At 37.9% G+C, this 12,419-nt stretch overlaps 1 protein-coding gene across 8 annotated transcripts in view; it reads left to right on the top strand.

Moving 5' to 3' along the window:
• The window catches only part of RBMS1 (RNA binding motif single stranded interacting protein 1), a 204,907-nt gene extending 192,697 nt beyond the window's left edge, over positions 1 to 12,210 (top strand). For 5 of the 8 annotated variants that reach the window (XM_054562549.1, XM_054562546.1, XM_054562547.1 and 2 more), the window contains exons 10-15: positions 2,331 to 2,378; positions 3,258 to 3,308; positions 6,145 to 6,255; positions 7,313 to 7,393; positions 8,707 to 8,791; positions 9,528 to 12,210. In XM_054562549.1, the coding sequence (XP_054418524.1) occupies positions 2,331 to 2,378; positions 3,258 to 3,308; positions 6,145 to 6,255; positions 7,313 to 7,393; positions 8,707 to 8,784 (369 nt within the window). In that variant the 3' untranslated portion in view covers positions 8,785 to 8,791; positions 9,528 to 12,210. The remainder of the gene's footprint in view (positions 1 to 2,330; positions 2,379 to 3,257; positions 3,309 to 6,144; positions 6,256 to 7,312; positions 7,394 to 8,706; positions 8,792 to 9,527) is intronic. The other 3 variants (XM_054562554.1, XM_054562552.1, XM_054562551.1) reach the window with 2 other exon arrangements.
• Positions 12,211 to 12,419: the final 209 nt, after the last annotated feature.

Here is a 12,419-nt window from a genome sequence, read left to right as displayed (position 1 = left end):
TATAAGAGGATATAATCCAGAGGAAAATGAGTGTCAGTTGTCAGCCCTTGAAACCATAGCATTTCAGAATCGGGATGAACCCCACTACTTCCTCTACAGTGAGCCCTGCAATTAAACACCATGTATCCCAGAAATTGACTCCTAAAGAGATGTGCTGTCAGATGAAATACAGAATAGGTGTGCACGCTTGCTTGTGTTTCTTCCTCAGCAGGAACTAACAAAAGAGCAAGTAAACATGCTAATAAATAAAGATGCCTTTATTAGGTAATATTAATTGAGCATACAGAAAGATTTTAGGCCAAAAAACAAAACAAAACAAAGGAGGTTGCTCCCCATTCAGGTTGTTTTTGTGAGGAAGCTTTATCTTAAAATAAATTCCCAACTTAGAATCAAGATCTCACTAAGCAGCTTGTTATAATATTGATTTGGTTTTATTTCAGGCTTAGGTCCTGTTCCTCACGCACCCAGTGGGGTACGTGCATCTCTCTTCCTCTAGCCGGACGCCTCTGACGGGGCTGCCGCCTCGGCCCAGGCAGGACCGTGATAAGCGAGTTCTGTTACAGACGTGTAGGAATATAGTTCTCTGTAGTTGAATGTTAAGATCCTGCGTAACTAAACTGAACTTTTGTGTCGTCTTGTTTTTAAAACAATTGAATCAGATGTTGTAGCCCTATTTCTGGGGTTAGGGGGTTGGAGTATCTATCTAATAACTGTGTTTATTTTACTTCCGCAAGCCTCAGTTTCCTCATCTTTAAAATGGGGATAATAATAGTTTCTATCTCATAGGCTTGTTATAAGAAGTAAATGAGAGTACATATAGAGCTTGGCACATTATCCTGGCATATCATTAGCACTCAGTAAATTTTAGCTGTGATTATTATCATCATCGTTAATGTGCAGGATTGGCTGGCTGATGAGAATATATTCATTATACATTTTTCAAATAATGGATTGGTCAACATAAGCAATATCTTAAAAGTGTTTCTGTTTAAAAACATAAAAGTAGCCTTGAATAGCAAAGAGTAGTGATTAAATGCACTGAAACTGAAGTTTTTTGAAATAGTATTCACAGCCTCCCTTAGCTTTTAGGTTCTTTTCTCCTCCTTTCCCCAAGTTGTCTCTTATTTTTTTCTTTCATCTCTCTGAGTTGTTATGTTACTTATGCTGATGTTTTAATCTGCTGGACATAATATTCACCCATTTAATGCCTCTTTAATCATTTTGGACTTAAGATTTCTATGTTTTCCTTGTCTATGTAAAACTCTAAGATCTGTTCTAGTGCATTTTCCCTAATTAACAATTCCTGTGTCTGATATTGAAAGGTAGTCTTCTTTCTTAACTATCTGAACTTGGAACCCTCTGCCGTTAATGGATATCACTAAAAATAGGTATAACTAAGCTTATTCTCAGGCAAATGGAAGATTGTACATATTTATCTGAATGTATGCTGCTATAGATAGATTACAGCTATTAATGCATCTCCCTGCCACCTCTTTTATATAAAAGCAATGAACATTTTGGCCACAGAACTGTTTCATAGAATTTTAAAAATTAGACTAATTTTGGGAATAGATTTGATACACCTAACTGGAAACAGCATTTCATTTCAAAGGCCTGATTTTCTTCTCCTGGGCATTCTGTGTTTCCCTAAGATTCACAGAATGTGGAACCTTTTTCATTTGCCTGACACTCAATGCCATAACCTTAAAGACTGATTAACCCAATAAGGTCAGGGGCCTAGTAGGGTCAGCAGATGGGCTTTAAGGGGTCTTTCTGTGATTCTCTTAAATTGTTTGCAAAATGTTGCTTGTGTGTGTGTGCATTTAGTTGGGGGAAAAAAGGCCTGTTTCTTTCATCAGGTTTTCAGCAGGCTCCATGCCCCAAACAAGGGTAAAAAAACCAATAGTTTAAAAAAAATCATAGAACATAAATTATTATTCCCATTTTTTAGTTAGGGAAAAATGAGGAATTGTCATTGACAGCAGCTGATTTGCTGCTTAGGAAAGAAAACTGGGTTAGATGTCATGGCTCCCTAACCCCATAAGGCTGTGTTGGAGTATTAAGATCACTGAAGCATACAAAAAAAATAGGAGCATCTGGCCCAAATTGGGGTCTTCAGGGAGCTCCTCGCCTCCCCGTGACTTACTTAGTGAAGGCCTTGTACTTGTGTTGGAGTGGGCCTTTCTCCACTAAACTACCATATGCTTCTGTAATTGAATTTGAGAAATTGGCATCTGCAAGAAACCACCAATACCCCGATGGGGAAAGGCTGCAGTCCAGATAACTGAAATGTTAACAAGGCAGAAGCACTTAACTTTGGTCTGCCTTAGGTGGCAAAGGAAACCAGAGAAAACAAGTATCGGGGCTCTGCTATCAAGGTAAATCATAATACATTCTTTCCCCATGACTCTTCCATCTCTCTATAGAACCTTTGAAGTTAACAGTTGGGGATAAGACACAGGAGGGTTTCATTGTTAAGAATTAGAAACTGAAACTTACTCTAAAAATTACATAGTCACTGGAAAGCTCTGGGCATCAAGAAACGGACTGGTTTCTTTTTTTCTCTTGAATGGCAGGCTGCTTTCTTTCCTGCCACAGAATCTGACTCTCGCATCTTATTTCTCAGTCCAGAGGGTCTACTGTGGATGCCCTATTGACTGTAGATGTCAAGATCTATTAGTGAAGTTTAACTTTGTATATCTGAATTTCAGACTTTTATTTTTCCACACTAACTAGAAATTGTTGACCAACGAACAAGATTTCTAATTCTAATGAATGTCCTGGGTATAAAGGAGGGATTAAATTTGATTATTCTTTTAAAATAACTACATACTTTATGAATTAGTATATAATAAGATGTGCTGGAATTAATTCTCATTCCTCAGTATTCCTGAAGCACCTAGTTCATACCTTGATGATAGCACTTTTCACGATTGATTTGTTTACTTATCTCTCTTGCTTAGACAGTGAATTTATTGAGGGTGGGGCCCATGTCTTATTCACCTTTTTCTCTTTGGTGCCTGATACTCAGTAAATACTTTTTGAGTGGGCAAATGGAACTTGGTTTTAAATAATCATTTCATCCTATTCAGAGTGACCAGTTTGCCAAGAACTCTGCCTTAAAAACTTTTTAATCATTGAGAGTATTGTCTCTTTATTTTCCTTCTGTAGATTTTAACATGATTAAAAGATATATAGAGAAATAGGCAGTATTCCAATGGAAATCATTGTTTCTATCAAAATCCTCCCTTTTCCAGGTGCAAAGTCCTTCTTGGATGCAACCTCAACCATATATCCTACAGCACCCTGTAAGTTTCCATCTTAATGGCTTTGTGCTTTGCGAGTAAAGCATGTATATGTTAAAACCACTCTGGGTTAAAACTGTTTGCCAAAGATGATTTGGGAAGTTTTAAGCATGTAATATGAGAATGTACAAACTCATTATGAAACTCTCACTCACCTTTGTCTTCAGACAAATTGGTAGTTGACAATAAGTTAAATGTGCAATCTGTCAGAACTTAAAATATGTCATATTGGAGATGGGGCACCATTTTCTTCCTCACACCAATTTTGTAGGAGATTGTTAAATTGAGTTTTTAACTTTTTAAAGTTTTTAAATTGTATGGTTAAGTTGCAAAATTTTAACAGTACTTAGGATGAAACCTCATTTTTTACATTCTGTTTAAAATTGATCTACAGATATTTTTGTTGTTGATTTTAGAGAGGAAGGGGGGAGAGAGAATGAGAGAGAGAGAGAGAGAGGAACATCCATTTGTTATTCCTCTTAATGCATTCATTGGTTGATTCCTGTATGTTCCCTGATCGGGATCAAACTCACCACCTTGACATACTAGGCCCTCAGTCTAACCAGCTGAGCTTTCTGGCCTGAGGCAAAAGTGATCTAGAGATTTCTATCAGAGTTACTTAGCCTCTCCATAGAAACTGTGAATACAAAAGTGGTAACACCTTCTTTGGTAGATAAGTGTGATTACTTTAGTAATATGAGCATTTGTTACATTTATGTATACATTATATTTTTAATTGAGTGAGTTGCACTTCACCTTATTAGCATATTTAATGTGTCTTTCAAAAATACATAAAATCCGGTTAGCTGAATTAAAACATGGGCTTAAACCGTTGATAAAATAAAAGTGGAGAACAAAATCACATACACACAAGCTAAAAATGCCCAACACAGTGACCTACCGGCTTGCCATGGGAAGACCAACCACATCTTTGGCCCTAAGCTTTCTAATAACAAATGCAAAATGGCAATCTTGATCAGCAGTACAGCTCACAGCACTTACAAGATAAAGACAGATCAGTTATTTGGAAAAAGCACACTATTCTGGACCTTAAGGTGAGACAGGAATTTCTCTCACGACACCTAAAAAGGACATCAAGATCATGTGTATGATTGGCAGTCCAGGGACAAGTTCTGAATAGAAAGTGGCTAAGATGACTTTGAAGAAGTGAGGAAGACATGGTTAGTTGATAGCACAGGAGGAGAACCCTGTGCTGTGTGTCCATATACACACACATACACATTTCTATATATACACATATATCCACAAACTCACACATACCTACTCGTGTGTACATTTACCACCACCCCCATACACAGATGTTCATGGCAATGTGTCCCTCTCACGAACTGCTGGAAAGGATCCCACTTTTCGTTGGGGGGTTTCCTAGTAATAGTAGTTCCTTCAGATGAATGGGGAAAGGATCGGGACACTCCTTCAGCACATCACAGCGTCATTTCCACGTCACCACACACATTTCTATGATGCACATTAAACCTTAAAAAGGAAAAAAATTTCTTACAAGATATATGAACAACAAACTATTTCTGACACACATTTATATTTTCTTGGCAACTTCTAGAGACAAAGCTGCACATATCTCAGTTTAACCTCTTTAAGGAGACAGTAGTGTGCAGAAGGTTCCTGTTTGAGGATTCATTTCCTTTCCCACCCAGACCCAGACTGCCTGCAGCCAGAATTAAAGTGCCTGCACATCAGCCTCTGCCCTCAGTTGTGTATCTGTTATCAGTAACAGCATATTTAAGGGATAAGTCCAGTACATCGTTACCACAAACTTCACATTGATTTTGTAATGTTAGAATGATTGTATTCTCAGGTAATTGGGTGATTGCAAAAGTGAGAGGGATGGTAGAATCCATAAGAATATTATGTAGGATAAATGAGAGAAAATGTAAAAATCCAGAAACAGAATTAAATTTTGGTTTATGCAATCAAGTGTGCCTGACATTATGTAATCATTAAAAACAATGATAAAATGACAGTTACACAGTAGGGTAGGTAAATATTTATAATGGAACGTTAAGTTAAAAGCAGAAGGCCGAGGTATGAAATCGGGTATGGAGCCTCGTCGCAACCCGGCAGAAGCCTGCGGCGGTTAAACCTGGCCCGCAGCGCCCTGATGGTGCCAGCAGTAAGGTGTTACCAAGAGACGTCAGGTGGTGGGCGATTGTTTTCACCTCTCCTCTGTTTTTTTTAAACTATATTTTACTTACAATGACCAAAATTTTTATATACAAAATCAGAGAATCTGAAATTGGTTTAGTCATTATATCTGAATCGATTTCCTTCCCCTGACCCCAAATTGTAATTGAAAGTGCTGGGAAACACTGAGTGAATGACGAATGTGATCTTGACCCCAACAGCCTGATCCTGAATCCAATGACTGTCTGTATGGAACCTTTTTTTTAACAAAACAGTAATAATATTCAATATATTATTTTGTGGCCTCCTAAAACATCAACTGTCATTTATTTTAAAAATTAAGCCTTTTGTAACCCTAGCCCTGCAAAGTAGTCTGCATTTCCTGTTGCGGGTCCTCCTGCGGGACTAGCTTGCTTTACAATTAAGTGAAGGCAAAAGGAGAGGCGTTTAAGGCAGGGATTTCTGTGTAGTGGGCGCTCTTTAAAAAGTCTCAGGAAACACAGCCCAGAAGATTTTAAGGAAACTATATATGATACCATTTGCAAGTTTAAGGGGAGGTTATTTTTGCTTCACATTCCTCAACAAACAGGTATTTCATTTGCTAAAGGTGATTACAGAATCTTAACCCCTCCGTCTTATGTTGCATCTTCCTTTGCTCTTGTCCCCAACCTCCCAGGGTGCCGTGTTAACTCCCTCGATGGAGCACACCATGTCACTACAGCCTGCGTCTATGATCAACCCTCTGGCCCAGCAGATGAGTCATCTGTCAATAGGCAGCACCGGAACAGTAGGTGGCAAATTAATATCATCTGTCTCGGCAAACAGAGGAGTGTGAATTAATGCAGCCTGTGCCTTCCCTATCAATCACAGGCTCTGTGATGTCAGCGATTATGTCTGACCCCCTGACACCCTCCCAGGTTGCCTTCCTCATAGTAAACACTGAGATATTTCTTGATTAATTGATGCACTAAAAGTTGGTCCTCTGGGTATCTCTTCTCTACCTGAATATAGCACCCACACGTGACTACGTCCAGCCCTAATAACCAGTGTCATTCATTTCACACTGGCAGACCTGGTCTCGTGAATGAAAAGATAAAGGTGATACATGGTGGGAAAGGCAGGGGATTTCTCCTCACATACTTCTTTTATGGAATTTGGAGACATGGAATGATCTTTGTACTGAATTATTTCCCCAGAGTCCAGGGGACTTAGCTGGGTATTGAGGTCGCGCTGATACCATACCAGATTAACTTCGAGGGTTGATACGGGCAGCATTTGTCTGTGGTGGCTTAAAAGAACAAAGGGTGGTGTGTTTTCTCCACTTATATTCAGAACTAGCAGCAGCTTCTTGAAGGCGAAAGCAGGGCTACACACACCCAGTGAGACTGACTAGAAAGCTCTCCTGCCTTTGGAAAAGGAGACATTGTGAGCATCAGGAAATAAGTCACTTACCCCTTGGGCCTCCACTTACGGAATCAGTTCTGGCTGCTAGCACAGGGGGCTGCTGGAAAATAATGAGGCCCTTTGAGGAGACGTCTTCTGAACTAGCCCATTAATGATGTTGAGTTATTGAGGGTGAGAAACCTTCATGATCTTCACCCATGTGTTTCTTTCTTAGGAAACCCAAAGAAAGGTGGGATTTTTACTTTGACAAATTCAGAAAGTACAAAACGTTCACTTTGCCTTTCATCTGATTACATTGATGTATACTAATTAAATTTTGAGCCCATTTAAAAATGTCTTCTTGAAGACTTCCCAATACTTGTCATCCCATCTCAAACACCAAGTGTCCAGAATTTTGCATGGCTTGTCCTGGCCCATCCTAACCATATTCTTCTTTTCAGTACATGCCTGCGACATCAGCTATGCAAGGAGCCTACCTGCCCCAGTACACACACGTACAGACGACGGCGGTTCCTGTTGAGGTTGGTACAGGCCATCCGCTGGCCATTCTGAAGATGCATAGTTTCAGAAATGGGTAAATTAGCTGAAACTCCGAAGAAAAATCAACCAAAAGTCAAAATTTGCCTAAAGATCTGAGTTTAGAGGGAGTACACAAGTATCCTGTAGTTGTTTTTAACAATTCTCTGCATACAAAATAGTGTAGTGACACCAAGGTGATACTCCCAAGACTCCCAGAAACATTTTCCAAGCTTGTAAGACATTTCATCACCCCTTCAGGGCACTATCTTGTCTCCCACAAAATGGTGCTTACAGGGAAATTAAGATAAGGCTGGAATCTATAATTCGAGCATCAAAGATTACATCAGCCGTAATAATTCCAAAAAGCAATCAGTTATAATTAAGATAGTTAGGGAAAACTTTAACAGGGATGGGAAACATATCACACCTGTTTTAATAAAGACTGTTAGTATAGCAAAGTAACTCTTAGTTCTTGTTATAAAAGATACTAGTGTGATATTGATATGAAAGAAGTCTGACATTTGAATTAAGATTTGAATAAAGCTTGGACAAAACAGCATTTTCTAGCAAAGCACCCTTAAAACTCCGAGGAAATTCATCAACGCAATCAATTCTGCCCTCTGAGCAGATCCCATAGGTTCCAATTCCAAAAGCAGCGCTGGGACTGTGGCTGGTTAGGGAGGTGGAGAGGGGGGTCCTTGTTTTGTTTGCTTCTGATTCATTAACCTTGTGCAGTTATTGAAATCACAGTTACCAAACCCAAAATCTCTTTATCTGCAATTCCAAAAAAAAAAAAAATTCTTTTTGTAATACTTCAGCAAAAAACTTGACCTGCAGCAAAACCCAACCTGAATTGATGCAAGACAAAAATCTTTGCTCCACTTTCTGTGTATATTCATGTCTTTCAGTGTAGACCTGTTACTGTGACTGATAATGAGGCACAGCCCTAGACCCCCCTTGGATATATTCAATGAGATACTGCATATGCACACTGTATTTCGGATCCTAAAGTCTGAAAATACTGAATTCCAAGTCACATCTGGACCAAAGGATTAAGAGATTTGTTTGATAAATTGTAGTTTGGTTTGAAGAGACGACTCCTAAGTGTTGGGGTGGGAGGTCCTTTGAGTCTGTCAGATATTTGAACTTCTTAGGGAAATAACCTTGAAAGCTCTACATGACCTTAAGAAAATCACTTTGTAAAAACATTGCTTGTAAAGAGTACTTGTTTTGAAGATGTTGGACTCAGTCAGACCTGGATAGCAGCATTTGGATTTCATTGCTCACATGTCTCATCTGTTCTGCTTTGTTGTAGGAGGCGAGTGGTCAGCAGCAGGTGGCTGTAGAGACGTCTAATGACCATTCTCCATATACCTTTCAACCCAATAAGTAACTGTGAGGTATGAGAGAAAGGTCACCATAACTGTAGGGCTCAGGTCAAGAAAAGTCTATGGTTCTTTAATCAAAATTGAATTCAGAATAACTCTGATGTTGTCCCACTGCTATAACCATGGCCAAGGAAGCCAGTGTTACCGAAATGTTCAAATTGGTGACTATGGGTTTGCAGATTAAGTATTCTGTCCAGAGGGAGTTTATGTTGAAATCAAATGTATGGTCAGTCTCTCTTCCTCCTTACTTCTTCCCAAAAATCTGTAACATACTAGAAAATACCAGGTACCAAATTTGTCCTACAGTATATGTATTTTATATTTATCTTACTTGAATAATCACAAACTCAAGGAAGTGTAGCATAAGAGTTTGTATAACATAGCATTGCAAGATTAGCCCTATCTTGACTATGAATTTAATGTCAGAGGTTGCATTCCCAGCTCTCACTTGGACCACAGATCTGAAAGCCTTTTACTTTACCCATGCAGATTGCGGTCAAGTAGCTGCATGGAACTGGGATTTCTTGTTGCTCTGGCAAGAGTATGCCACAAGTCCCAGATTTCAAAGATAGACTCAAAGCGTAGGAAGTGACCCTCCGTTCTAGAGTTTGTGTTTATTGGTCTACCACAGTGATGAGCACAGCCTTTTCTAAACACCTTTATCTTTAAAACAAGAAAGAGATTACAAAGTTCTGTGGCATATTACACCAAATGTACAAAAGCATTTGTCTTTATTTTTCTCTTCCAGATATGCAGAAGGGTGTTCTTACATGAAGAAGGGTGTGAAGGCTGAACAATCATGGATTTTTCTGATCAATTGTGCTTTAGGAAATTATTGACAGTTTTGCACATGTTCTTGAAGACGTTATTTATAACGAAATCAACTAAAACTATTTTTGCTATAAGTTCTATAAGGTGCATAAAACCCTTAAATTCATCTAGTAGCTGTTCCCCTGAACAGGTTTATTTTAGTAAAAAAAAAAAACAAAAAAAACAAAAAGAACAAAAACAAAACAAAAGATTTTTATCAAATGTTACAATGCAAAAAAAAAAAAAAAGAAAAAAAGAAAAGAAAAAGAAAAAAAAAGAAAACTTCAATTTTCTGGGTATGCACAAAGACCATGAAGACTTATCCAAGTGCATGACCGGATTTTTGTGGTTTTGTTCATTTTGTGTTTAGTTTGTGTTTTTTTCAGCTGTATGAAATGGGCTTTCTGACGTTCAACTAGTCCGACCTCACCCCCGGTGTTCTGTGCTTGCAGTGCGAGTGTTGCTGTAATTCAGTGTTGCCGTCAGTGTCTCTTCCTTCGCTTTCCATTTTTCTTTCATCGTAGTGTGAAGTGTCTTATCCTTTTCTATGAATTCCAATTTGCCTTAACTCTTTTGATGCTGTAGCTGTTTCAGTAAAAGTTAGTTCAAACTAATGATGTAGAATGCTTTGACCAAATGAGCTGGTCTATTATGCCTTGTAAAACAGCAGCATAGGGCTTTTAAAAGGTAGTCAATAAAAGTTGCTGACATTTTGGCTTTTTTAAATATGTAGTAGGTGTTTTTAATGATTTTTCACATAATGTGTAAGGTAGTGAAATGCAAGAAGGGAAAAATGTTTTGTGTGAAACACATTTTCTGACTGGGGAACTTTTAATAGGGTGTTTGTAAGGCTGTATGCCAACAGTTTCCTCTGATAGTTTGACTGATTTAGGATATCTGCTGTATGATGCAATGTAAAGTCTTTTTTGCCTTTTTTCAGGAAAAAACAAAAAAAACCTAACTTGATGTTCTAGATTTAGTGTAGGTAGTGTTGGGACTGGGGGTGGGGGGCGGGGGAGGGGAGTCCCCGGCTGTTTTGTCCTTCCTTTATACTAATGATAGTGCTTTAGAATGAGAATTATGCCTGAGATCTGGCAAACCGAAAAATGTTGCTATTGCAACTAAATGGCAAAAGCTAAGGATTTATCTTTGAACATAAGCTGAGATATGGATATAAGCAAAACGATTGGCTACTAGCTCTCTCTCTCTGTCTCTGTCTGTCTGTCTCTCTCTCCTTTCTCTCTCTCTATTACGTAAATTTGAGAAATAAAAATTACTTGGCACTTTTAAAGGTAACTTCACCAAAGACCGAAGAGCCAGTAACCAGTAGCTCCAACTCGTCTCAGCATCACATCTTCTGTGCTCTTTATTTTTGCCGGACCAGTTTGCGGTTAGGAGAATGTGCCTTTTTTGTACCTTTGCATTTAGGTTTTATAATTTTAACTGATGTATGGACACACACAAACAAAAAAGCATGAAGGAAGATTTGGATCCAAGCAGTGCCACACTTTACATCATCACTACAAGTGTTAAGTGTAAAGAAAAACCAATTTTGAAACTATGAAATTCCTGATTCATAAATACACAGTTATTTCTACTTTAGTACATATAAGATGATTCACTGTTATTAAAGCTCTTTTATTAAGATAATTGCATATGTTTGAAAAGCAACGGTAAATTAAGTTGTCTTCCAAAACTGTGTACTTGTCTGGTCAACTGTGTGTGATCAGTTATCTACCTCAGAGTCTGTTTTCTTTTGTGCTGGGGCAGGTAGCTGGCCCTCCCTGTTTCCACAGACCAAATCCTCCTAGCTCAGGAGCTAGGGCTGAGCAGTTATGTCTTTCAAGTGTTTTTTTTAGTTCTTAAATTTTATGCTTGTATTTGATTATAGATGTCAGTGACATTTCATAGTTTCAAAAGTCCTTGCTGCTCTGAGAAGTGTAGATTCTATTGAAAATTACTTAGTCATAAGAGAAATGTGTTTTTGTTTTTGTTTTTGTTTCCTTTTTTAAAGTTGTGGTATTATTGGTTCTATGCTCCCTGGAATATTACTGCTTTGTGAAAGTCCAGACTGAACGCAGCACCCTCCTTGTACCTAGTACATTTATAAACCTGGGTCTCTCACTACTTGATATTTTTGCATTAGTTAAGACAGAAATTTGATAGTTCAGTTAGAGGGGAGGGCAAGTTTGCTGCTAGAAATGTCTGAACTAAGTGCCATACTCGTCTGGGTAAGATTTGGGAAACATAACCTCTGTACATAAAAAAAATAAAAAAATAAAAAAAAATCAGTTAAACATCACATAGTAGACAGCCATTAAATTATAAAAAAATTAATTTATGAAGAAAGACCTTTTGTACAGATTGAAAAAAAGATTTTCATAGAGATATCTATATGATCAAGAGAGTTAATTTTTTATTTTGTTTTACTAGTGCCACAAACTTGCCAGTGGTAACTTATTTGTCCGGTTCAAGATAACTCTGTAGTTTTCTTTCCTAGGACTTGTTGACTCGTTGTTAAACGCCAAAAGACATTTTTGAACTGTACATTTGATCAGATTGTTAGCTTTTTCTGTTTTATTTCTTTTGAGACCTTTGAATAAAAAACATCTGAAATTTTATTTTTTGTCAGTTTTTTTAAGTAGATTAAATGTGTGTCAATTTTATTTGACTTTTGTTGAGCTCAGTAGACTGGTATGAAAGTGAGTTGAAAATTACTCTAGATTCAATATGTACTTGAAATACATTTTCCTCAAAAGAATTAGAAAAACCTTTCCCTGCTCTTGTCTTCAGCTATTTAAATCTGTGTACAGGGACCATAGACACCAAC

This window comes from Pteronotus mesoamericanus, unplaced genomic scaffold (genome assembly GCF_021234165.1).
Source record: "Pteronotus mesoamericanus isolate MK-2021 breed Mesoamerican mustached bat unplaced genomic scaffold, CSHL_Meso_final scaffold_651, whole genome shotgun sequence".
NCBI classification, from domain to species: Eukaryota; Metazoa; Chordata; class Mammalia; order Chiroptera; family Mormoopidae; genus Pteronotus; species Pteronotus mesoamericanus.
The sequence above is the reverse complement of the archived record's forward strand: the minus strand, read 5'-3'. Positions and strand labels throughout refer to the sequence as shown.